The following is a 24,357-nucleotide window of genomic DNA, read 5'->3' as shown; positions in this document are numbered from 1 at the left end:
CAAAAAGAAGCAGCACCTTCACCGTCAAGAAGATCCTCCTGGAGGTAAATTAAAATCAAAATTATTTGTTTACCAAATATTCATTGTCGGCGGAATTTACAGGGTCTTTGTAGCGGGAAAATCTTGAAGATTTCGGGGGTCGCTGGCCACCCCAACCACACGACTGGTGTTCAAGATGCGGTGCGGTCAGATGGTCGACAAGTAGGCGAAGACCGACGAAGGGTGAACAGGTGTTGCGGAGGATACGGTTCCACAATCTGGTAATGCTGGTACTGTAAGTGGTGGAGGCGATTATGGCGAGAATCGAAGCCGGGAGCCTTGCTGTGCACCACCGGTTCGAGCCTACGCGGGAAAGAGCAAGAGCGAATGCGCATTGCGCAGGCAGCAGAGTGAGTAAGAAGAAGAAGATGAGGCTAGCTAAGCCTATGGCGAGAATGCCTAGAAGAATAAGAGGAAGGACAGTGTGAATGTCGTTATCTGATATTTGGTTATTAGTTCGCTGCCGTTAATGCTCAACTTTTTTTGCGACTTTTTGCAATCTAACGACGAATACGAGGACCCGGTGGAAAGTTATTTGGTTCCGGACACCGCAACCTAAGCGAACAGTCTTCGTCGATATTAGGTAGCTTGCGAGCACAATCTCTTTTGACGAATTAACCTAGAAGTAATTTTCAAAAAGGCTAAAAACAAACTTCCCTTTTTTATAAGGTTCAACTCCAGAAAAACATTGTAGATTTGTAAACAAATAGTACATTTCTTTTACGTCAGTGAATGTTTACATTCAGAATCAGCAAGATAGACTTTTGTTTACAAATATACATTGGCCCATTAACAACATATTGCTTGAACTTTTTATTTATTTTGAAAGCTTACCAAAGTTCAGCAATTAGCACTCAACTGTATTTAGAAACTGACTTCCAGATTCTTCCCGGAATACGGCCACAACATCCCCTGTCCATTGTTTGCCGACTGTCGAGAATAACGTTTAGTCACGAATGAAGTTTGTTTTTACACAAACAGAGCATTTAACTTTTCATTTGATATGAAAACACTTCCACTTAACTCCGCACCAAACGCACCAAACATCAACAACAAATGAACTGATTTGTTTTTGTCGGCTGTCACTGCAAAACAATTTGAACTTTAAATTTACATGTTTTTCGAATTTACAATTCCACAAATATACATCATAAGTTCATTTACATGCTCTTCAAACTTTCAAATTTGTGATGAGCCATAAACAAAAGTTCCCTTTAAATGCGATTCAAGCATTACGTTGAATCTCACTTTACATGAAGGCACTTTAAATGCAATACATCTATTTACAATGAATTTCAAACTTACATTGAGCATGTTTACGTTCAAAACATGGTTTCAGTGTCGGGTAAAATTACATTTTTTTTCTGTGTACGATGTTTCGTTAACGAGCATCAATCGGATTGGGATGATAGGTTGAAATATTGTCAATTTAATTACAACACAACTCCACATACTATTCATGGGTACACACCTTATGAATTAGTGTTCGGTGTTAAAGCAAACTTACCACATAGCAATAATCAAAGAAATCTAGATCCAGTCTACAATTTAGAAGCATACCACAATGAGTTGAAATTTAGATTACAAAAGAGCCAAAATTTAACAAAGTCAATATTAGAACAGCAAAAACAAGAAAAAACTCAAATTTGTAACAAAATAATTAATCCTATCCACATACAAATAGGCGATCTGGTTTATCTAAAAAAGGAAAATATGAGAAAACTAGATTCATTTTACCAAGGTCCATTTAGAATCACACAAATCAGAGATCCGAATTGCGAATTAGAAGAACCTATAACAAAAAAGAAAACAATAGTGCACAAAAATAGAATAATCAAATAAACCACCGAGCCTAGCATCAACAATGCAGGTAATTTTTTCCCAGCAATAAACTGCGGAAGTGAAAAATTCGGATACAAAACAACATACACATACACATACACAATGTAACAAAACACAATGTAACAAAGCAAACACACAACAACAAAAATTCATAATTATATCAAATAAATTGTAAATGGCTACTGGAGAATGGCAAAGAATAATTTTACTTCATAAAACTATTCTTTTAAAGGGGGAAGGTGTAATAGTCTGAACACCACTGCATTCCCAACATACCCATTCACACTTATTTTCCATTTGTATTACCATGCCCGGACCTCGCACAACAAGACCAGGTTTTGTCTTTCAAAACACAAACCCTACCTGGCTGTAGAGCCCACACACAGTTAGAACCACTTGGCGCAAGCATAATTGCTGATGCTTGCGTATAGCCTTTTTCGAACCATATTTCGGTTCATCGACAATTGGCCGGGACGCTGACTCCTGCTGAGCCAGCGCAAGGGTTCAACCCAGTACAAGCCAACTCCAGAAGTCTATACTGTAGCACGTAAGTGTCACCACTCAAATTACATGTTGTTCGGGTGGTAATTAAAGAACCAAATTTTTGTCCAGCAGTCGTTTCGCGACAGCTACAAAACTAAAAAGGTAAGCTTTATTTAGTCGATTGTTTACATTTTTGTTTCCAATTCCACTTACTTAATTAGTCTTCCTCTCCAACAATTACCACTCCTTTCCTTCACTCCTTCCTCTTTCCTATCCTCTTCTTCGTTCCACTTCCTACATTGTTGTGTAATTTACGTTAATTTGTGTTTTCTTTTTCATTTCAGGTTTACTTACAAATTTCGACGCTGTTCAATGCAGCGTCCAGTGACGGTTAGCGACGATGGTGCAGTTCCTGACTCTTCCTTTGCGGCTGGGTAAGTACAACCAATTAAACCTCCTTAATTCTCACTAATTTCATGTTTTCTTCTACTTACAGGTGTGCCTACGACGAAGGGTCTATAAACCAAACCGAAAACTACTTTTAAACACTTTTTCTTCCTCAAACTCCGAAACTGATCTTCGTGCCGATCTTCAACGTTTACTTTGTTCTTACGCTGTGCCTCACACACATACTTTTCTCGACCCTTTCGCGCGTGCGTTGACAGCTGTAAAGGCATCGGTTGTTTACACCCTCGGCGCTGCACCGCTCGGCAGTGCGCCCATCCCAGCGGTCGCAACACCCCAGCCCGTAACATCCGTCGGGCCTTCCAGCACGTCGGATTTACCTTGACATCTAACATTGCAAAGTTTCGTACTACTTTTCTTTTCACCTTCCCGTGTGCCGCCCTTGCGTCCGCATGCCTGAACTTCCGCTTCGATGTTTCGAACTCCATCACTCTTCCTTGAAGGCGTAGAACCCGTTCTTCGTTGATTGCTGGCCGCATCTTGGACAGCACTATCTTCTCTGACGAATCTCCTAGTTCACCTTTCTTGTGGCGATTATTTGCGATGGAACGTACCGCCATGTGCCTGCCACTCACCAACTTCGTCCGCGGCGTGACTGTTGCAGAATTGACTATCCCCAGTTCCTCCATGGTAGCTTTATGCGCGCCACCCTTGGTCTGATAAGCTGAAGAATGTTCGTTGGCATCGGTGGACAGCACCGGCGTTCTCCCGAATCTCTTCTCCAGCGGTTCCTTTTGCTCGACAACCATCGGGTTGTTGTCAGCTTCCCGCACAGCCTTCGAGCGAATCCAAGATGCACGCGTACTCGGCCGCATCATCGCATGCACCCATTGTTCCTTTACCGTCTCTTTTCGCACAATTTCCGATGCTTCTCTCAGGAAATGCTCGCCATTTAGCAGATTGTGTGATTCTTCGTTGAGCACTTCTTGATGGCAGCCTAGGAAAGAATTCGTACCTGCCGTCTCTGCATCGTACGGTCCGTAAACCGTCCATCCGAGTTTGCACCGTACTGCTACCGGGTCAACTTTCGTGCCGAGCTTCGTTTCAAGAGGTGCAAACGAGTGGATGTTGTTCAGCCCGATCAGCATTCCCGGCCGACCGTCGTACGAGTTCATCGGCAGCCCACGAAGATGTTTGTAGTGCGCTGAAACTTCCTTGGCGTTCAGCTTTTGATGCGGCAGCATCAGCTTGTCCACCGTGCGTACTGATTGTAGCAACTGTTTCTCCCCTTTCAAACCGTCGATCGATGAGGCCCAAATATTAATTCGTCTCGAATGCGGCTCCACTCGAGTAATGTTGGCCGTACACTTGATGGTGAGTTTCTCTTCCGTTCCGAGCAGTCCCAAACGATTAGCTAACCCGTTCTCGATCAGTGTGAGGGAAGAACCTTCGTCCAGAAAAGCGAGTACGACAAGCGATTTTCCTCCGCAGTAAACCTTCACCGGAAGCATACGGAACAGTACTGGACTAGTTGACCTGATGTGCACGTTCATGCCAACTGCTCTCGTCTCCGGATGGAGTAGCGAATTGTGTGGTTCGCGACATTCTCCAATGTTGCACCGGAAATTGAGATAGCATTGACCACTGTGCTCGTTCAGACAACGTTGGCAAAGTTTCCAATCTGTCACCACCTTCATGCGATCCTCGTAGGGTAATTTCTTAAAGTCGTCACAGAACCGCAAACGATGATCCGTGCGTTGGCACACCTTGCACACTTTGCACGGCTTTCGTTGCTCCTGTTCTTCTTGTTCTGTTTCACTTTCTGCCTCGCTTTCATTGAAAAGTGAAACTTCGTGGGTTCTACAGCTGGATCCCGTCGTAGCAGTATCCAACTCGTAGTCCAGGTTGACATTCGCCTCACACGCATCCTCGACGATCCTCGAAAGGAAATTGGTGAACGTGCGCAGGTTCACTTCTCGTCTTTTGCGCTTGTAGCGTACCCAGTTTCGCTTTTCCCCGTCCGGAAGCTTCTCGACGAGCTCCTGGATCAGAATCGGGTTCACCAGATGCGCTGTCAGTTCTGCTGCTTCTATGTGTTCGCAAAGCTGCTCTACTGCGTTGCCGAACGTGATGTAGGTCGCCAGCTTATCTACTCTTGGCGGCTCCAGCTTGCGAACCTGCTGCAGGTGGGTTTGCAACAACAGTTCCGGTCGGCCATACAGTTGGCGGAGCTTGGCGATGGCTCGCGGAACCGATTTGGGCATAATTAGCTGACCACGAACTTCCTCAAGCGCCTTGCCTTTGAGGCAACCTTGTAAACGAATGAGATTTTCCACCTCCGTGTACCCGCAGGCCTCGTTCGATGCTTGGTAGGCTGCAAAGAACAACGGCCATTCTTCTGGCTTGCCGTAGAAGTCTGGCAGCTTCATCGTGAGCCCTTGTCTAGCAGCTCGTTGGGCCTTCGTTGGACCCTTAACATGCTGCCCCAGCCCGTCTGGCTTCTGCTTATTTTCTTTGGCTTTGTCCGGTTTCGCCGACCTGTCAACCTTTTCATCGCCGCTAGTGTCTGCCGCGCCACCTTTATCACTGCCGGAACTAGTAGTGCTGGACCCCGACGTGGAGCTACTAGACGTCTTCTTGGAATCCGGTGTGCCAGGTGTGCCCCCAGGGTTTCCGCCCTTGTCGTGTTCCTCGACGTTCTTGACCGTAAGCGACTTGAGTTTGGGGGTGCTACAGTTTTTCAGCAACTTGTCGATGGAGGCGCTTTTGTCCCGGTACGAGTCTTCTAATTTCTTGACCCGTTTCAGGTGCTCCTCCTTCTTCTTCATTTCCACTTCAAGGTTCGTCTCCCGCTGCTGAAACTCCTTTTCTCGGAGCTCATCGTCGATCTGCATCTGACGCTCTTGGAGATACAGATTTAATTCAATCTCCTTCTCCTTGAGTATACGATCCGCTTCCTGTTCCGCTTCCGCGCGCTTCCTAACTTCTTCTAAAGCCTTCAGCTTTTCCTGCACTTCGGGGGGAACTGGAAGCGCTTCATCAGTGGACTTCTTAGTCCTCTTCTTCTTCTGGCAGTCCTCATCCGGACAGTACCACTTCTTCCCCGGCTTCTTGTCTGCCGGATCGAAGGTGACACACCGAACATGGAACCTGAGCTTGCAGTGAGCGCATTCCACCATCAGTTCAACTTCAGGCGATGTCTCGTTACAGGTAGAGCAGGAAGTCGTCGTGAAGTCCGGATTTTCGTCGGTCATCGTGGAGAGGATTACCGAACCCGTAATTAATTTTGTAGATTGTTCGGGTGGTAATTAAAGAACCAAATTTTTGTCCAGCAGTCGTTTCGCGACAGCTACAAAACTAAAAAGGTAAGCTTTATTTAGTCGATTGTTTACATTTTTGTTTCCAATTCCACTTACTTAATTAGTCTTCCTCTCCAACAATTACCACTCCTTTCCTTCACTCCTTCCTCTTTCCTATCCTCTTCTTCGTTCCACTTCCTACATTGTTGTGTAATTTACGTTAATTTGTGTTTTCTTTTTCATTTCAGGTTTACTTACAAATTTCGACGCTGTTCAATGCAGCGTCCAGTGACGGTTAGCGACGATGGTGCAGTTCCTGACTCTTCCTTTGCGGCTGGGTAAGTACAACCAATTAAACCTCCTTAATTCTCACTAATTTCATGTTTTCTTCTACTTACAGGTGTGCCTACGACGAAGGGTCTATAAACCAAACCGAAAACTACTTTTAAACACTTTTTCTTCCTCAAACTCCGAAACTGATCTTCGTGCCGATCTTCAACGTTTACTTTGTTCTTACGCTGTGCCTCACACACATACTTTTCTCGACCCTTTCGCGCGTGCGTTGACAGCTGTAAAGGCATCGGTTGTTTACACCCTCGGCGCTGCACCGCTCGGCAGTGCGCCCATCCCAGCGGTCGCAACACATGTGATGCAACAAATTTGACTAGTATAAATACCCGAGTTCAAATAAACAAAAAGGAGTCTTTTCGGCTGGAACATCAAGGCGACTTGTCTACTTTATTTCGAGCTCCGAGCTGGTTACTGCTCCTCGCAGTCTATCACACCTTGGATAGCTCTTAATGCAAAGAAAGTCCCTGTAGGTTTCCCCGCGGTTCTTACGCCTCGTAGTGCCGAACGTTTGAGATATAATAGAAGGCCATGCCCCGGGGGGCGTACACGGAACAAAATCCGGTCAGCGGATCCGAAAAAAATTCGCGATGAAATCGAAAACATTGGCTGTTTTCGAAATCATCACAAATGTTTCCGATTTTGAAAGATTTATTTCCGCATTTGGAAAAAAATGTTTGCGATATCGCAAACACCAAAGGGCTTTTGTTAATTTGATTCGGTTAACCGCGGTGGATTTTCTTGAAATAATTCGAACTGTCAAAAATCCACCAAAGGATCTACCGGTGGATACTTTTCTACCACAGTTTTTTGTGTGATCAATGTGGTAGATGTTTTGGTGGATTTTTGACAGTTCGAATTATTTCAAGAAAATCCACCGCGGTTAACCAAATCAAATTAACAAAAGCCCTCAAGTTTACCGTGCCCTTTTCTGTGGCGCCCGACGCAGCCAATGCGTTACGCTGCTGTCAAAATCAGCAGCTCGCGCAAACGGCTTAAACATAAACAAACAGAAATTGCGCTGCAGTATTTTTTTTTGTTCGGCAAATCGCGAGTGAAATAATTATCAGTAAGTTTTTAGTGCGCTAACGGTATGTCCGGCGGTAACGAGAATGCGGGTTTGAAGCACAGACAACAGACGTAGCGGCTAGAACAAAATAATTTGAAAATCGTGTGTAAAAACATGGCTGCCGCATCCTGCTAATCTACTAGCGCCATCTGTTAGCCTATTGCCACTCTCTAAAGCAGCCATGATGGTTTTCTGAGAAGGTGTGTTTGAAAATGCATCACCCAGACATGTTTAAAAAATATATTATTTCAATTTTTCGAAATAAAAATTAAAAAGGTAAAGATTATGTTTTTATGCTATTGTAAATCTACTTTAATTATTAATTAACACGATTCACGAGCACATGGAAGTTTTTTTTTTCATTTAATTATCGATATTAAAAAAATAGTCTAGTCAGATGCTTTTTTAAACACAGCAACCAAGGCAGCGCTTGAGGCTGTCAAATTCTTGCTGGTTGTGTTTATAAACAAAACCAACAGAGGTGAGCGAAAAGGAGGGAAGACCCGAGGGCTTTTGTTAATTTGAGTGCGGTTAACCGCGGTGGATTTTCTTGAAATACTTCATGCGACGCGCGGGTGTCTCATGACACATTTCAGAATATTTCAAATGAAACATTTCTCTGCTGAAATTCCACCAAAACATTGACCAGGCTCACCACACAAAAAGCTCGGTGCAGCAGCTCACCAAAGCGGTAGATTTTTGACAGCTGTTTGCTTTGTTGTTTTTTGGTGGTGTTTGCGGTGTTAGTCAAAGCATTCTGAGCAGCAGATTAGTCCCTGGAGTTGTCGTTTCCGTTCCGTGGCTTGGCGCTGACCGCTGTTGTGCGGCCAAACCTCCGTGGCCGCTATCTGCTGGCTCATACTTGGCTAGTATGTGAGCCAGCTGCGGACCTGCTTGGGATCTGATTTGTGCATGCAGAGAGGTAGGTTGTGTTTCTTTTTTTGCAGTTTTGCTCAAATTTGAAGATTTACGGATTGTTTCTAGACTTCCGGAATGCCGAATTGGTCTGTTTGGACGTACATCGCTCGTACACCCATGCACTCCCGGACAAAAAATTGGAGCCGAGCATCCGCAAGATCAACCAGGTGGACTGATCGAGGAAATAACTTGCCAAGTGGGATCCGGTCCCGGAAATTCCATACGACTGCTCAATGAATTGATAGCTCGAGGAAGTATTAGTCGATCTCGGGACCAATCGGCTGTACTTAGGTAACCTGACGCCATACGGGAACGAGGAGGAACTGGTCGAGCTGTTTCCGCCGTACGACGAGATCACCGAGGTCTTCATGAACATGAAAAAGGACTACGCGTTCGTGAGCGTCGACTTCTTCTAGAACGCCGAGAAGGTCAAGCGCAAGAACTGCATCTTGAAGATTCGTTTTGCGCCGAACGCGACCGCCCTGCGCGTCTCCAACCTGGGTCCGTTCGACACTAACGAGCTGCTGTACCGCGTGTTCGATGTGTTTGGTCCGGAAAATCCACCAGCGATAGCATCGTCGGGTTCAAGAACAGGCCGAGCGCTACGGCCGCATTGAAGTACTGCAGTGAAAAGTATTTCGTCCTGAACTCTTCGCTGCGTCTGTGCTTCGGCGAATCGTACACGTACTAGGACAACAACGCCGACGGCCGTTAGGAGAAGCTGATTAACAAAAAGGAATCCGGAGTTCTTAAAGTCCCGCCAGCAGGGCCTGCGCTTCGCCGACGTGGGCTCGCTCGATCACGAGTACGGCCAGCGCTGAAAACACATGCACGAGCTGTACAAGCAAAAGGTCGAGGCACTAAAACGCGACATGGTCATGGAGGAGGAGAAGCTTGAGGCGCAGATGGAGTTTGCCCGTCACGAGCACGAGATCGAGCAGCTGCGTGAAGAACTCCGCATGCGGGAACAGGACAAGGCCCGCAAAAAGGCCGACTGGGAGCTGAAGGAACACTTCGTCATCGAATCCCGCGAGCGACTTCAGCAGCAAGTGTCCGACCAGCGCATGGGCTTTCAAGGCAACAATAACTTCAATAACCGTAACAAATTCTTCGATATGATGAACCAGGGAGGTGGTGGTGGCGGTGGAAACCGTAACAACAGTTTCGGATGGGAGGTTCGCAACTACGGCCACGGAGGACGAAACGAAATGGACCAGCAGCAGGATCAACAGCAACAACAGCAGCAGCAGCAGCAGTTTCAAGAAGGTCTGCCCGACAAGGACCGGGACAGGAACAGGGTCCTGGAGGTCCATGCGGTGAAGGTGGCATGGTAGACGGTGATAACATTGGACGTAAACCGCACAGGTCGTTTTGGCATTCGCGTTGAAAAGGTTTTTGTTCACAGTGTCGCAACGGCCGTTTGCTGGGTCAAGGCCCTCATTCGCAGTCACAAGAGCTAGCTGATGACGCTGGGCTCGGAGAATCTGCTGGACAGCATCTTCAGTCTGGGCATCATCGAGGTACCGGGTGCAGCATGCCAACTCGTTGTTCAAGTAGATGTTTGTTCGAGCCAAGGTCGAACGCATTCTACATCCTCATTCGAGAAAAGCTGCACCAGATTGTCCCCACCTCTAGACGTGCTTTGATCTAAGATTTCGCCAAAAATCTCTTCTTCAAATATTTTTGATCTGAAATAGCATTGGAAAGATTAATTCGCTTTTTTTTTTATAAATTGTTGGGTTTGATGAAGGCTGCATTTTTTAAGGCAGTAAATTGCTTGTTGAAATTTGTAGCAACTAAATCCGCAAATTGTTTAATTTAAACTTATCAAAATGGGATACACAGAAAACAAATCGAAAAAGTGGCTAAAAAATAATGAACACATAAAACAGGCAAAAATAATAGTTGGAGGTTGTACAATAAAAATCATACTATAAAGCAAATATAAACTAAACAAAATAAATGCAAATTAAAATACTGAATACAAAACATAAAACAAGAGAAGTAAAGTTCTTCGTAGATAAAGAAATAAAAATATAAGTTACTAGTCATCGTATAAACATGATCAAAAAATGTTTTACAATGCATTTTAAACAAGCCCAGATGATTTGCAATCAAATTTTAAAAACTTTTCGGTGCTGTATATTGGATTAAAAAAAAAACAAACAAACGAATTTTAAACGCAGGAAAATGCATTTTAGTTTGTTTTCACCTGACTAAACTTTTTTTTTGATATTTTTTGCAAATATTTTTTAATGTTTTTGTCGCCACACTTGCAAATTTCAATGGAAATAGAAGCATTGAGCATTGATAAACATATTCAGCATGTTTGGGCTCGTTTGAAAATATTTAGTTTTTTTATAGAATTCCAATGTACAGCGCAATTTTTTGTTTGTCGCAAATTTTTTTTTCGCTGATACTTAGATATTTCGGAAACTTATAATTTAAAAACAACTAGATAGGTGTATAACGTATTTTCATAAACTATTTTCATTGAAATGTTAAAAACGTAGCTTGTAATTGCATTTTTTAAATTTATTATTTTTTTGTTCTTCCCTCCAGTTTGGTCAGAGTCGAGGAAATAAACTTTAAATAAAATATTTGTGACCTAATATGAAGATAAAAGTTCACCATTTTCAAGTCATAGCAATTTATTATTTAAGTAAGTTTTTTTTAAAGTCGCAGTTTAAGAATTTTCAAAATAGAGCTCATGTTTACCCAGTTTTTTAAAATAATATTCGGGGTTGTTACCGTTGTTACGGACGGCGTGGATTTGCTGGATAGTTTTGCTTAGACGCGGATTTCGCGCGGATGGCAATATTGATAAAGAAATTAATTGAGAGAGATAGAATTACTCAAATGTTTTTGTAGAAAAATATCACCAGGAGTCAGGGTAATTTGTTTTTTTTTTTCATTTAGTTCAAAAACTTTGATTTCTTATCAATTGAATATTTTTTCGAAAATGTTTATTGGTATTTTCTCAATAAGAAACGTCGAATTTTGCAACGAGTTCCATGCAACATTTTTTGCAATTTCGAAAAACACCCATTGAGTGAAATTTTAAGTCGAATTGTCATGTATTTTGTCAATAAATCGTTTAAATAAAAAAAAATTGGAAAGTGTTACTTTTCGAAACTTTTCAGCACCCATTTCAGTGCTGAAAAGTAGAACTTTTCAGCATTTATTTTGAAAAGTGTTGCTATTCGATTCTGTTATTTTTGGTACAGAATAGTAGGCTATTTCGTCGTTCAAGAATGACAGGAAAATTAAGTAGTTTCACGACGGAATTGCAAAAATGATTATTTAGGCATGTTCCCAAATATGAGCTTAATTTGACGTAACAGAAGCTGGCCTCTGCCTTTAAGTTTTAGATGGGATTTAACCCGTATAAATATTTCTATTAAACTAAAAAAAACTTCCCAAATTTGATTTTATAAAAATTCAAAAATTGAAAACAGGTATGCAAATTAAAAAAATCTGTAACTCCAAAAACTTTGGAATTCAAAAATTTTAAAAATTGTAGAAATTTAAAATGAAAACAGTCAAAATAAAAAAAATAAAAATAATTAAGAGGTCGAAAATTAAATTCCACAAATTCTCAAATATAAGAATTTAATATTTTGGACCTTAAAAAAGAACTACATGATACTTAAATTCTGGACCACAACATGAAAACTGCACGTTCTTAAATTCTTAAATGATACACCATCTTAGATTACAGAAAATCTAATAACTATGGAGCATTATTAATGCTAAAATGTATTCAAATTGTCAAACCCAAGATCTACGAATTTTAGAAAAACTTTGAAATTTTTAAATGTTATGATTTTTTTTCAATTTTCAAATTAAATTTGAATTTTAGATATTTGTTTTGGCTTTTCGCTCTAGTTTATTTCATCATATCAAAAATAAATCCGTTCAATATTCTGTGTTTTGAGATTGAAAATTTGAAATTATTATGAAACTCTTTTGTATGTTTTTCGCGAAATTATTTTTCTTAATATGACGCGGATTCGGTTTTGGGACAGCGCGGATTTTTTTCGACTTCTCCGTAACAACCCTGAATATTTTAAAAACATATAAAATTTTGCATTTTTGTATGTTTGTTGATACGACTTTAAGTTGCTGTCAAATTGTCATAAAAAGATTAAAAACACAGGAAATAAAAAAACAGACTACATTGAATTAAATAGAGATTTAATTGAGCACCGTTTTCCAGTTATAGCCATTTTAAGTACCGTAAAACGGGGGGACTTTGATAGGTACGAGATTTTTCCGCAAAATGAAAGGTACAAATTTAGAGTTTTTTTTGAATAGGTCCTATAAACATATAAAACACAATAGCTTGTAGGTCCTTTAAAAAAAAACTCTGGAAATTAAATACGTACGGAATGCTATGGAATCGTACTGACCATGGTAGAGAAGTGTTCAAAGTACTTCAAGAAGAAGTTTTCATAAATTTTTGAAAAGTTTAAAAAGTTAGTTGACTACAATAAAGAAAATGTTGATGAATAGCATTATTTTAATATTCTTAAAGTATCATAATTTTCTCAATGAACATGATTTCGAATCGGAAAACGGAATGCATTTTCGGATTCTTTGGACAATAAATAAAAAATAAACAACAATAAACAGTGTTTTTTTTAGGAAATCAATATTTGTGACAAAAAGTGTATTTAAAATTCATCAACAACCCACTGAGAATTGTGGCTCGAGCCTCGACTCGATTCAGGCTCGATCTCGTGCCAGATCGACTCGAGGTTCGACACAAAATTCTCAGTGTGAATAAAAAAGGGGCCGCATATAATTTTTTTCGGTGTAGTCCTTATCCATAACTATAAGATCGCCGAAGACACCTAATCGATCAAAAAATTCAAATTAAATACTTACGGAATTGTACGGAATCATACTGACCGTTATTACCATTGTAGGTGTCCCCAAAACCGTTGTAGGTTAGTATGATTCCATATCATTCCTAAGTACGGGTTTCGGTCTCAAACTATTTTTGAACGCAGTTTTTTGCAACTGAAAAGGTAATGATTTTATGATTAAAAAGTGGAACAAATAAGAAATAAAAAGGTGTCTGCAAACAATAAATAGGCATATTAAACCATTTTTGTTCACAATTTTATAACGCGTACATTTACATATAAATAAGTCACTTTTCGGTTATCACGACGACTTGGCGCTTTTTGTTCTGGGCGGTGGCGTAGCCTTGGACGTAGTTTATAATGATGGCCTTCGGCGATTTTCAGATTCTTGTGCGGCATTACTTGGGCGCCGATTATGACCGTGCTGCTGGTCCAAGGTTTGAGTCATATGGGAAGTGTGCGACCAAAGCTGGGTCGCGAGAATTCGCTCAAAGTTGAAGTTCTGCTTAAGGGTGGTCGCTAACCAGTCACGGATCTCCGACATTACGCGATCCTAATGCTGTTGAGAATGGACACGAACGACTGATGCTTTTTTGTCGGTGGGCTTCGGTGAGTTCGTAGCAATACTGAAAGCACTCCTTTCATGCTTTGGTGGAGAAGCAAAAACGAACCAATGGTTTCTGGTTCTGGTTCTGGGAGTAAGAGTTACGGGCAAGCATGTCCTTCCTTAACGACCGGCGACAGCTGGAAATAGTCTCCGCACAGAATCAGCTGGATTCCACTGAAGGGCTTGTCGTTCTTCCGGACGTAATGGCCAACGGCTTCGGTTTTCTAAAAGAAAGTAACAGTTAGACAAGTACGTGGCTACCGTCATCTCCTAACCAACTCACCTCAAATAATCCCCATCAACCATGGAAATTTCGTCGATAACCAACCGCTTGCACTTGCGCCAAATCGAAGCCGATGTGGGTCGCGAGGCCATCTCGTAGCACCTCTGCATTGTCGTCTCGCCACTTCCGATCCCCGCGAACGAGTCAGTGTCGTTCCCCCGATTAAGCACTCGCTCACTACCGTCGGAGTCGGTGCCACAGTTTCATCCGGTGGCAGCGTTGAAATGATCTTCCTCAGCAGATAACTCTTGCCGGTGCCCACTCTCCTTGCGAAGAACAGACTCCGCCCGATTTGCACGCCTCCAGAACCGCTTTCTGCTGCTTGATCAACATTTCCGGTACCACTGACGTCAACGGAGACGTCGTGTACAGTTTCTTCGGAGCAGGTCGTTTGCGCTTTTGCGACGGCGACGGAGTAGTGGTAGATCCCTTGCCCAGGGCCATCTTCTTCACCCGGGCCAAATCCACGTTTGTCACTGGATTGATGTCGTCGAGCGAGTTGGGCTTGTCCGACAGCTGTAGTAGGAATATGGTGCACTTTTCCTCCTTGCTGAACCGAATGGTGGTTTATTAGTCTCGACCAATCTGGAATATACAAAAACAAAGAATTATTTTTCTCCTCCATCTGGTTTTGCACCTTCCGGATTCCGGATTGACGCCATCCTCCTCCAACGATCTTTGCACCTTACGGACTAGGTATCCGGGACTTTCTAAAAACAAACAAAATCAAATTCCTCCTCCAACTGAGATTGCACCTTCCGGACAATCGGGAAGGGCTAAAAAAAAAAAAAAAAATCCATAAAAAAAAACTTTGCCGGCAAAGGCAAAATTGGATGGCCACTTTCGCCAGCACGGATAACGGTCCATCAATCCTCCCGAACCGTCCCGGAGAAGAAAAACCGCTGCTTCCTTTCTTTGTGAAATACTTACATCCACTTTGAAGAAAAGTCAAATTTTCTGCGACTACAGATCGGGTTCCACACATTTTTGAAGAAAATTGGGGATGAAAATGATTAACGCTGCCGTTGTTTTTTTTTTTTTTTGCTAGAACTGACAGTTGTCAATCTGACATTTCTGGGATACGTTCACTGAGTGCCATTTGTCAAACTGACATTTCTGGGATGCGTTCACAGAGTGCTGCAACAACGGCAGCACTGAACGCACCCACCGCGTGACAAAACATGCTACACGAAAATGTATCTGGAAATGTCAAAATGAAGTATTTCATTTACCGCGGTAGACACCGGTGGATAAAAATCAAATTAACAAAAGCCCTCCGGTGGAAATCGGGAGGATGGGCAAGCGTTTCTTGGAGGATAAAAGATCCGTAACCAGAAACGAAACAATCCGGAACTGTCGAAGAAGGAAAAACAGCAAGGTATGACACGGTAAAGTCTGGATGTCATCGGCGCAGTCAGCAAGAGCTATGATCACGGCCAACCCCGTAAACGTTTTGGCCCCAAACGACCGCATTCCGAAGATTATCTCCGGAACCGACAAACCAACTACCACGATCATTTCAACGCTCACCTTGAAGACATCAACCTCTTCAACGCCCTCGAAACCCACCCCACCTTCAAGTGCCGCCACTTCCGGCGAACCCTCGTCGCCATACCAAAGGCCTGAATCTTGAATGTTCTCCCCGGCATGTCAGATTCCCCCACCGGATTTCTAGTGCAAGCGATCCTCAAACACCAGAACCAGAACAAACGATTACAAACGTTGAAAACCAACAAAATGTAAAATGACAGTAAGCGGAAAGTGATATTTTGACAGCGGGCAATGTGTCAGGGCAAAGCGACTGCAGCGCCACAAACGGATTGCCACAACTAAAAAATCTGTAGCGATGATTTACACAAGGGAAGAATCGAGCCCAAACGTCTGTTGTCTGTGTTTGAAGTATCATAGGTGGCCGCTGAAGTCACGCGATTATTCCACGATACAGATGGAGAAGAGACCCCGAATCTCGTCTCGCAAAATGCGTAAAATGGACCGACTGGGAGCAAAGCCAAACGCACTGATGTGAAAGGCACCCACCTCCGGACCCGTATTTTTTCTTTAATAAAAAAAATATTTCTTTATTTGAAAAAAAAATTCTAAAATTTATAAAATTTCTAGAATATTTTAAATTCTAAAATTTATAAAATTTCTCAAAAATTCTCAAAGATTTTCAAAAATTTTCAAAAAGTTTTCAAAAAGTTTTCAAAAATTATCTATTTTTTTTGTTTAATCCTCAAAAATTATCAAAAATTCTCAAAAAATCTCAAAAATTCTCAAAAATTCTCAAAAATTCTCAAAAAATCTGAAAAATTCTCAAAAATTCTAAAAAAAAATCTAAAAAATTCTCAAAAATTCTCACAAGTTCTCAAAAATTCTCAAAAATTCTCAAAAACTTTCAAAAATTCTCAAAAATTCACAAATATTCACAAAAAATTAACAAATATTCTCAAAAATTCACAAAAATTCACAAAAATTCTCAAAAACTCTCAAAAATTCACAAAAATTCTCAAAAACTCTCAAAAATTTCAAAAATTCTCAAAAAATTTCAAAAATTCTCAAAAATTCTCAAAAATTCTCCAAAAAATCTCAAAAATTCTCAAAAATTCTCAAAAATTCTCAAAAATTCTCAAAAATTCTCAAAAATTCTCAAAAATTCTCAAAAATTCTCAAAAATTCTCAAAATTCTCAAAATTCTCAAAATTTTAAAATTCTCAAAATTCTCAAAATTCTCAAAATTCTCAAAATTCTCAAAATTCTAAAATTCTCAAAAATTTTCAAGATTCTCAAAACTCTCAAAAATTTCAAAATTCTCAAAATTCACAAAATTTTTCAAAATTTCAAAATTCTCAAAATTCTCAAAATTCTCAAAATTCTAAAAAATTTAAAATTCTCAAAATTCTCAAAATTCTCAAAATTATCAAAAATCTAAAAATTCTCAAATTCTAAAAATTCTAAAATTCTCAAAATCCCAAAAATCTCAAAAATTCTCAAAATACTCAAAATTTTAATATTCAAATACTCAAAATTTTAAAATTCTAAAATTTAAAATTCTAAAATTCTAAAATTTAAAATTCTAAAATTCTAAAATTCTAAAATTCTAAAATTCTAAAATTCTAAAATTCTAAAATTCTAAAATTCTAAAATTCTAAAATTTAAAATTTAAAATTCTAAAATTCTAAAATTCTAAAATTTAAAATTTAAAATTTAAAATTCTAAAATTCTAAAATTTAAAATTCTAAAATTTAAAATTTAAAATTTAAAATTCTAAAATTTAAAATTTAAAATTCTAAAATTTAAAATTTAAAATTCTAAAATTTAAAATTTAAAATTCTAAAATTTAAAATTCTAAAATTCTAAAATTTAAAATTCTAAAATTTAAAATTTAAAATTTAAAATTTAAAATTCTAAAATTCTAAAATTTAAAATTTAAAATTTAAAATTCTAAAATTTAAAATTTAAAATTTAAAATTTAAAATTTAAAATTTAAAATTTAAAATTTAAAATTTAAAATTTAAAATTTAAAATTTAAAATTTAAAATTCTAAAATTTAAAATTTAAAATTTAAAATTCTAAAATTTAAAATTTAAAATTTAAAATTTAAAATTCTAAAATTTAAAATTTAAAATTTAAAATTTAAAATTTAAAATTTAAAATTCTAAAATTTAAAAACTAAAATTTAAAAAATTCTAAAATTCTAAAATTCTAAAATTTAAAATTTAAAATTTAAAATTCTAAAATTTAAAATTCTAAAATTTAAAATTTAAAATTCTAAAATTCTAAAATTCTAAAATTCTAAAATTCTAAAATTCTAAAATTTAAAATTCTAAAATTTAAAATTTAAAATTTAAAATTTAAAATTTAAAATTCTAAAATTCTAAAATTTAAAATTTAAAATTTAAAATTTAAAATTTAAAATTTAAAATTTAAAATTCTAAAATTTAAAATTTAAAATTCTAAAATCTTAAAATTCTAAAATTCTAAAATTCTAAAATTTAAAATTCTAAAATTCTAAAATTCTAAAATTTAAAATTTAAAATTTAAAATTCTAAAATTTAAAATTTAAAATTTAAAATTTAAAATTTAAAATTTAAAATTTAAAATTTAAAATTTAAAATTTAAAATTTAAAATTTAAAATTCTAAAATTTAAAATTTAAAATTCTAAAATTCTAAAATTCTAAAATTCTAAAATTTAAAATTTAAAATTTAAAATTTAAAATTTAAAAATTCTAAAATTTAAAATTCTAAAATTTAAAATTTAAAATTCTAAAATTTAAAATTCTAAAATTTAAAATTCTAAAATTTAAAATTCTAAAAATTTAAAATTTAAAATTTAAAATTTAAAATTCTAAAATTTAAAATTTAAAATTCTAAAATTCTTAAATTCTAAAATTCTAAAATTTAAAATTTAAAATTTAAAATTCTAAAATTTAAAATTCTAAAATTTAAAATTCTAAAATTTAAAATTTAAAATTTAAAATTCTAAAATTCTAAAATTCTAAAATTCTAAAATTCTAAAATTCTAAAATTTTAAAATTTAAAATTTAAAATTTAAAATTTAAAATTTAAAATTTAAAATTTAAAATTCTAAAATTCTAAAATTTAAAATTCTAAAATTCTAAAATTTAAAATTCTAAAATTTAAAATTTAAAATTTAAAATTCTAAAATTTAAAATTTAAAATTCTAAAATTCTAAAATTTAAAATTCTAAAATTTAAAATTTAAAATTTAAAATTTAAAATTTAAAATTTAAAATTCTAAAATTTAAAATTTAAAATTTAAAATTTAAAATTTAAAATTTAAAATTCTAAAATTTAAAATTTAAAATTCTAAAATTTAAAATTTAAAATTCTAAAATTTAAAATTTAAAATTCTAAAATTTAAAATTCTAAAATTCTAAAATTTAAAATTTAAAATTTAAAATTCTAAAATTTAAAATTCTAAAATTTAAAATTTAAAATTCTAAAATTTAAAATTCTAAAATTCTAAAATTTTAAAATTTAAAATTTAAAATTTAAAATTTAAAATTTAAAATTCTAAAATTCTAAAATTCTAAAATTCTAAAATTTAAAATTTAAAATTTAAAATTTAAAATTTAAAATTTAAAATTTAAAATTTAAAATTCTAAAATTCTAAAATTCTAAAATTCTAAAATTTAAAATTTAAAATTTAAAATTCTAAAATTTAAAATTTAAAATTCTAAAATTCTAAAATTTAAAATTTAAAATTCTAAAATTCTAAAATTTAAAATTCTAAAATTTAAAATTCTAAAATTCTAAAATTCTAAAATTTAAAATTTAAAATTTAAAATTCTAAAATTTAAAATTTAAAATTTAAAATTCTAAAATTTAAAATTTAAAATTTAAAATTCTAAAATTCTAAAATTTAAAATTTAAAATTTAAAATTTAAAATTTAAAATTCTAAAATTTAAAATTCTAAAATTCTAAAATTTAAAATTCTAAAATTTAAAATTTAAAATTTAAAATTCTAAAATTTAAAATTCTAAAATTCTAAAATTCTAAAATTTAAAATTTAAAATTTAAAATTTAAAATTTAAAATTTAAAATTTAAAATTTAAAATTTAAAATTCTAAAATTTAAAATTTAAAATTCTAAAATTTAAAAAAAATTCTAAAATTTAAAATTCTAAAATTCTAAAATTCTAAAATTTAAAATTCTAAAATTCTAAAATTTAAAATTTAAAATTCTAAAATTTAAAATTTAAAATTTAAAATTTAAAATTTAAAATTTAAAATTCTAAAATTCTAAAATTCTAAAATTTAAAATTTAAAATTCTAAAATTTAAAATTTAAAATTTAAAATTCTAAAATTTAAAATTTAAAATTTAAAATTCTAAAATTTAAAATTCTAAAATTTAAAATTCTAAAATTTAAAATTTAAAATTTAAAATTCTAAAATTCTAAAATTTAAAATTTAAAATTCTAAAATTTAAAATTTAAAATTCTAAATTAAAAATTTAAAATTCTAAAATTTAAAATTTAAAATTCTAAAATTTAAAATTTAAAATTTAAAATTTAAAATTCTAAAATTTAAAATTTAAAATTTAAAATTTAAAATTCTAAAATTTAAAATTTAAAATTTAAAATTCTAAAATTTAAAATTTAAAATTCTAAAATTTAAAATTTAAAATTTAAAATTTAAAATTTAAAATTTAAAATTTAAAATTTAAAATTCTAAAATTTAAAATTTAAAATTTAAAATTCTAAAATTCTAAAATTTAAAATTCTAAAATTTAAAATTTAAAATTTAAAATTTAAAATTTAAAATTTAAAATTCTAAAATTTAAAATTCTAAAATTTTAAAATTTAAAATTTAAAATTTAAAATTTAAAATTTAAAATTTAAAATTTAAAATTTTAAAATTCTAAAATTTAAAATTCTAAAATTTCTAAAATTTAAAATTCTAAAATTTAAAATTCTAAAATCTTAAAATTTAAAATTTAAAATTTAAAATTTAAAATTTAAAATTTAAAATTTAAAATTTAAAATTCTAAAATTTAAAATTTAAAATTTAAAATTCTAAAATTTAAAATTCTAAAATTCTAAAATTTAAAATTCTAAAATTTAAAATTCTAAAATTTAAAATTCTAAAATTCTTAAAATTCTAAAATTTAAAATTCTAAAATTCTAAAATTTCTAAAATTTAAAATTTAAAATTTAAAATTTAAAATTCTAAAATTTAAAATTCTAAAATTTAAAATTTAAAATTTAAAATTCTAAAATTTAAATTCTAAAATTTAAAATTTAAAATTTAAAATTTAAAATTTAAAATTTAAAATTTAAAATTCTAAAATTCTAAAATTCTAAAATTTAAAATTCTAAAATTTAAAATTCTAAAATTTTAAAATTTAAAATTTAAAATTTAAAATTTAAAATTTTAAAATTTAAAATTTAAAATTCTAAAATTTAAAATTTAAAATTTAAAATTCTAAAATTTAAAATTCTAAAATTCTAAAATTTAAAATTTAAAATTCTAAAATTTAAAATTTAAAATTTAAAATTTAAAATTTAAAATTTAAAATTTAAAATTTAAAATTTAAAATTTAAAAATTAAAATTTAAAATTTAAAATTCTAAAATTTAAAATTCTAAAATTTAAAATTTTCTAAAATTCTAAAATTTAAAATTCTAAAATTTAAAATTTAAAATTCTAAAATTTAAAATTCTAAAATTCTAAAATTTAAAATTCTAAAATTTAAAATTTAAAATTTTAAAATTCTAAAATTTAAAATTTAAAATTTAAAATTCTAAAATTTAAAATTTAAAATTCTAAAATTCTAAAATTCTAAAATTCTAAAATTTAAAATTTAAAATTTAAAATTTAAAATTTAAAATTCTTAAAATTCTAAAATTTAAAATTTAAAATTTAAAAATTTAAAATTTAAAATTTAAAATTTAAAATTCTAAAATTTAAAATTCTAAAATTTAAAATTCTAAAATTCTAAAATTTAAAATTTAAAATTTCTAAAATTCTAAAATTTAAAATTCTAAAATTTAAAATTCTAAAATTCTAAAATTTAAAATTCTAAAATTTAAAATTTAAAATTTAAAATTTAAAATTCTAAAATTTAAAATTTAAAATTTAAAATTTAAAATTTAAAATTCTAAAATTCTAAAATTCTAAAATTTAAAATTCTAAAATTCTAAAATTCTAAAATTTAAAATTCTAAAATTTAAAATTTAAAATTTAAAATTTAAAATTTTCTAAAATTTAAAATTTAAAATTCTAAAATTCTAAAATTTAAAATTTAAAATTTAAAATTTAAAATTTAAAATTTAAAATTCTAAAATTCTAAAATTCTAAAATTTAAAATTCTAAAATTTAAAATTTAAAATTCTAAAATTTAAAATTCTAAAATTTAAAATTTAAAATTCTAAAATTTAAAATTCTAAAATTTAAAATTTAAAATTTAAAATTTAAAATTTAAAATTTAAAATTTAAAATTTAAAATTTAAAATTTAAAATTTAAAATTCTAAAATTTAAAATTTAAAATTTAAAATTTAAAATTTAAAATTCTAAAATTCTAAAATTTAAAATTCTAAAATTCTAAAATTTAAAATTTAAAATTTAAAATTTAAAATTTAAAATTCTAAAATTCTAAAATTTAAAATTTAAAATTCTAAAATTCTAAATTTAAAATTTAAAATTTAAAATTTAAAATTTAAAATTCTAAAATTTAAAATTCTAAAATTCTAAAATTTAAAATTCTAAAATTCTAAAATTTAAAATTTAAAATTTAAAATTTAAAATTCTAAAATTCTAAAATTTAAAATTTAAAATTCTAAAATTTAAAATTCTAAAATTTAAAATTTAAAATTCTAAAATTCTAAAATTTAAAATTTAAAATTTAAAATTTAAAATTTAAAATTTAAAATTTAAAATTCTAAAATTTAAAATTCTAAAATTTAAAATTCTAAAATTCTAAAATTTAAAATTTAAAATTTAAAATTCTAAAATTCTAAAATTTAAAATTCTAAAATTTAAAATTTAAAATTTAAAATTCTAAAATTCTAAAATTTAAAATTCTAAAATTCTAAAATTTAAAATTCTAAAATTTAAAATTCTAAAATTTAAAATTCTAAAATTTAAAATTTAAAATTTAAAATTCTAAAATTTAAAATTTAAAATTTAACTAAAATTTTAAAATAAAAAATTTAAAATTCTAAAATTTAAAATTCTAAAATTCTAAAAATTTAAAATTTAAAATTTAAAATTTAAAATTTAAAATTCTAAAATTCTAAAATTTAAAATTTAAAATTTAAAATTCTAAAATTTTAAAATTCTAAAATTTAAAATTTAAAATTCTAAAATTTAAAATTTAAAATTTAAAATTTAAAATTCTAAAATTCTAAAATTTAAAATTCTAAAATTTAAAATTTAAAATTCTAAAATTTAAAATTCTAAAATTTAAAATTCTAAAATTTAAAATTTAAAATTTAAAATTTAAAATCTAAAATTTAAAATTTAAAATTTAAAATTTAAAATTTAAAATTCTAAAATTCTAAAATTTAAAATTTAAAATTCTAAAATTTAAAATTTAAAATTCTAAAATTCAAAATTCTAAAATCTAAAATTCTAAAATTCTAAAATTTAAAATTCTAAAATTCTAAAATTTAAAATTTAAAATTCTAAAATTTAAAATTTAAAATTTAAAATTCTAAAATTTAAAATTCTAAAATTTAAAATTTAAAATTCTAAAATTAAAATTCTAAAATTTAAAATTTAAAATTTTAAAATTCTAAAATTTAAAATTTAAAATTTAAAATTTAAAATTTAAAAATTTAAAATTTAAAATTTAAAATTTAAAATTCTAAAATTTAAAATTCTAAAATTTAAAATTTAAAATTCTAAAATTCTAAAATTCTAAAATTCTAAAATTTAAAATTTAAAATTTAAAATTCTAAAATTCTAAAATTTAAAATTTAAATTCTAAAATTTAAAATTTAAAATCTAAAATTTAAAATTTAAAATTCTAAAATTTAAAAATTCTAAAATCTAAAATTTAAAATTCTAAAATTTAAAATTCTTAAAATTTAAAATTCTAAAATTCTAAAATTCTAAAATTCTAAAATTCTAAAATTCTAAAATTTAAAATTTAAAATTTAAAATTTAAAATTTAAAATTTAAAATTTAAAATTTAAAATTCTAAAATTCTAAAATTCTAAAATTTAAAATTTAAAATTTAAAATTCTAAAATTTAAAATTTAAAATTCTAAAATTCTAAAATTCTAAAATTCTAAAATTTAAAATTTAAAATTTAAAAATTTAAAATTTAAAATTCTAAAAATTTAAAATTCTAAAATTTAAAATTTTAAAATTTAAAATTTAAAATTTAAAATTCTAAAATTTAAAATTCTAAAATTTAAAATTCTAAAATTTAAAATTTAAAATTTAAAATTCTAAAATTTAAAATTTAAAATTTAAAATTCTAAAATTTAAAATTCTAAAATTTAAAATTAAAATTCTAAAATTTAAAATTTAAAATTTAAAATTTAAAATTTAAAATTTAAAATTCTAAAATTCTAAAATTTAAAATTTAAAATTTAAAATTTAAAATTTAAAATTTAAAATTCTAAAATTCTAAAATTCTAAAATTTAAAATTCTAAAATTTAAAATTTAAAATTTAAAATTTAAAATTTAAAATTTAAAATTTAAAATTTAAAATTCTAAAAT

General features: G+C 30.6%; 2 protein-coding genes and 2 long non-coding RNA genes across 4 annotated transcripts; 3 read left to right on the top strand and 1 right to left on the bottom strand.

Annotated features, from left to right (window-relative positions):
- Positions 1–1,173: 1,173 nt before the first annotated feature.
- LOC119765688 lies at positions 1,174–4,428 on the top strand. Its single transcript, XR_005276905.1, has 3 exons — positions 1,174–2,526; positions 2,709–2,798; positions 2,861–4,428. It is a non-coding gene; the product is annotated as an uncharacterized LOC119765688 (long non-coding RNA).
- Positions 4,429–5,981: 1,553 nt separating this feature from the next.
- Positions 5,982–6,705, top strand: LOC119765690. Its single transcript, XR_005276907.1, has 3 exons — positions 5,982–6,134; positions 6,317–6,406; positions 6,469–6,705. It is a non-coding gene; the product is annotated as an uncharacterized LOC119765690 (long non-coding RNA).
- Positions 6,706–8,277: 1,572 nt separating this feature from the next.
- LOC6053973 (hrp65 protein) lies at positions 8,278–9,769 on the top strand. The gene is made up of 2 exons (XM_038250071.1): positions 8,278–8,407; positions 8,470–9,769. Exon 2 carries the CDS (start codon positions 9,231–9,233, stop codon positions 9,735–9,737), a length of 507 nt encoding a protein of 168 aa, XP_038105999.1. The 5' UTR covers positions 8,278–8,407; positions 8,470–9,230; the 3' UTR covers positions 9,738–9,769.
- Positions 9,770–13,788: 4,019 nt separating this feature from the next.
- Positions 13,789–15,145, bottom strand: LOC6043261 (ATP-dependent DNA helicase PIF1). Its single transcript, XM_038250072.1, has 3 exons — positions 15,095–15,145; positions 14,165–14,749; positions 13,789–14,105 (listed from the first exon to the last, which is right to left on the bottom strand). The coding sequence occupies exons 2-3, from the start codon at positions 14,272–14,274 to the stop codon at positions 14,042–14,044; spliced, it is 174 nt and encodes a 57-aa protein (XP_038106000.1). The 5' UTR covers positions 14,275–14,749; positions 15,095–15,145; the 3' UTR covers positions 13,789–14,041.
- Positions 15,146–24,357: the final 9,212 nt, after the last annotated feature.

This window comes from Culex quinquefasciatus, chromosome 1, assembly GCF_015732765.1.
Source record: "Culex quinquefasciatus strain JHB chromosome 1, VPISU_Cqui_1.0_pri_paternal, whole genome shotgun sequence".
Taxonomy (NCBI): domain Eukaryota; kingdom Metazoa; phylum Arthropoda; class Insecta; order Diptera; family Culicidae; genus Culex; species Culex quinquefasciatus.
The sequence above is the reverse complement of the archived record's forward strand: the minus strand, read 5'-3'. Positions and strand labels throughout refer to the sequence as shown.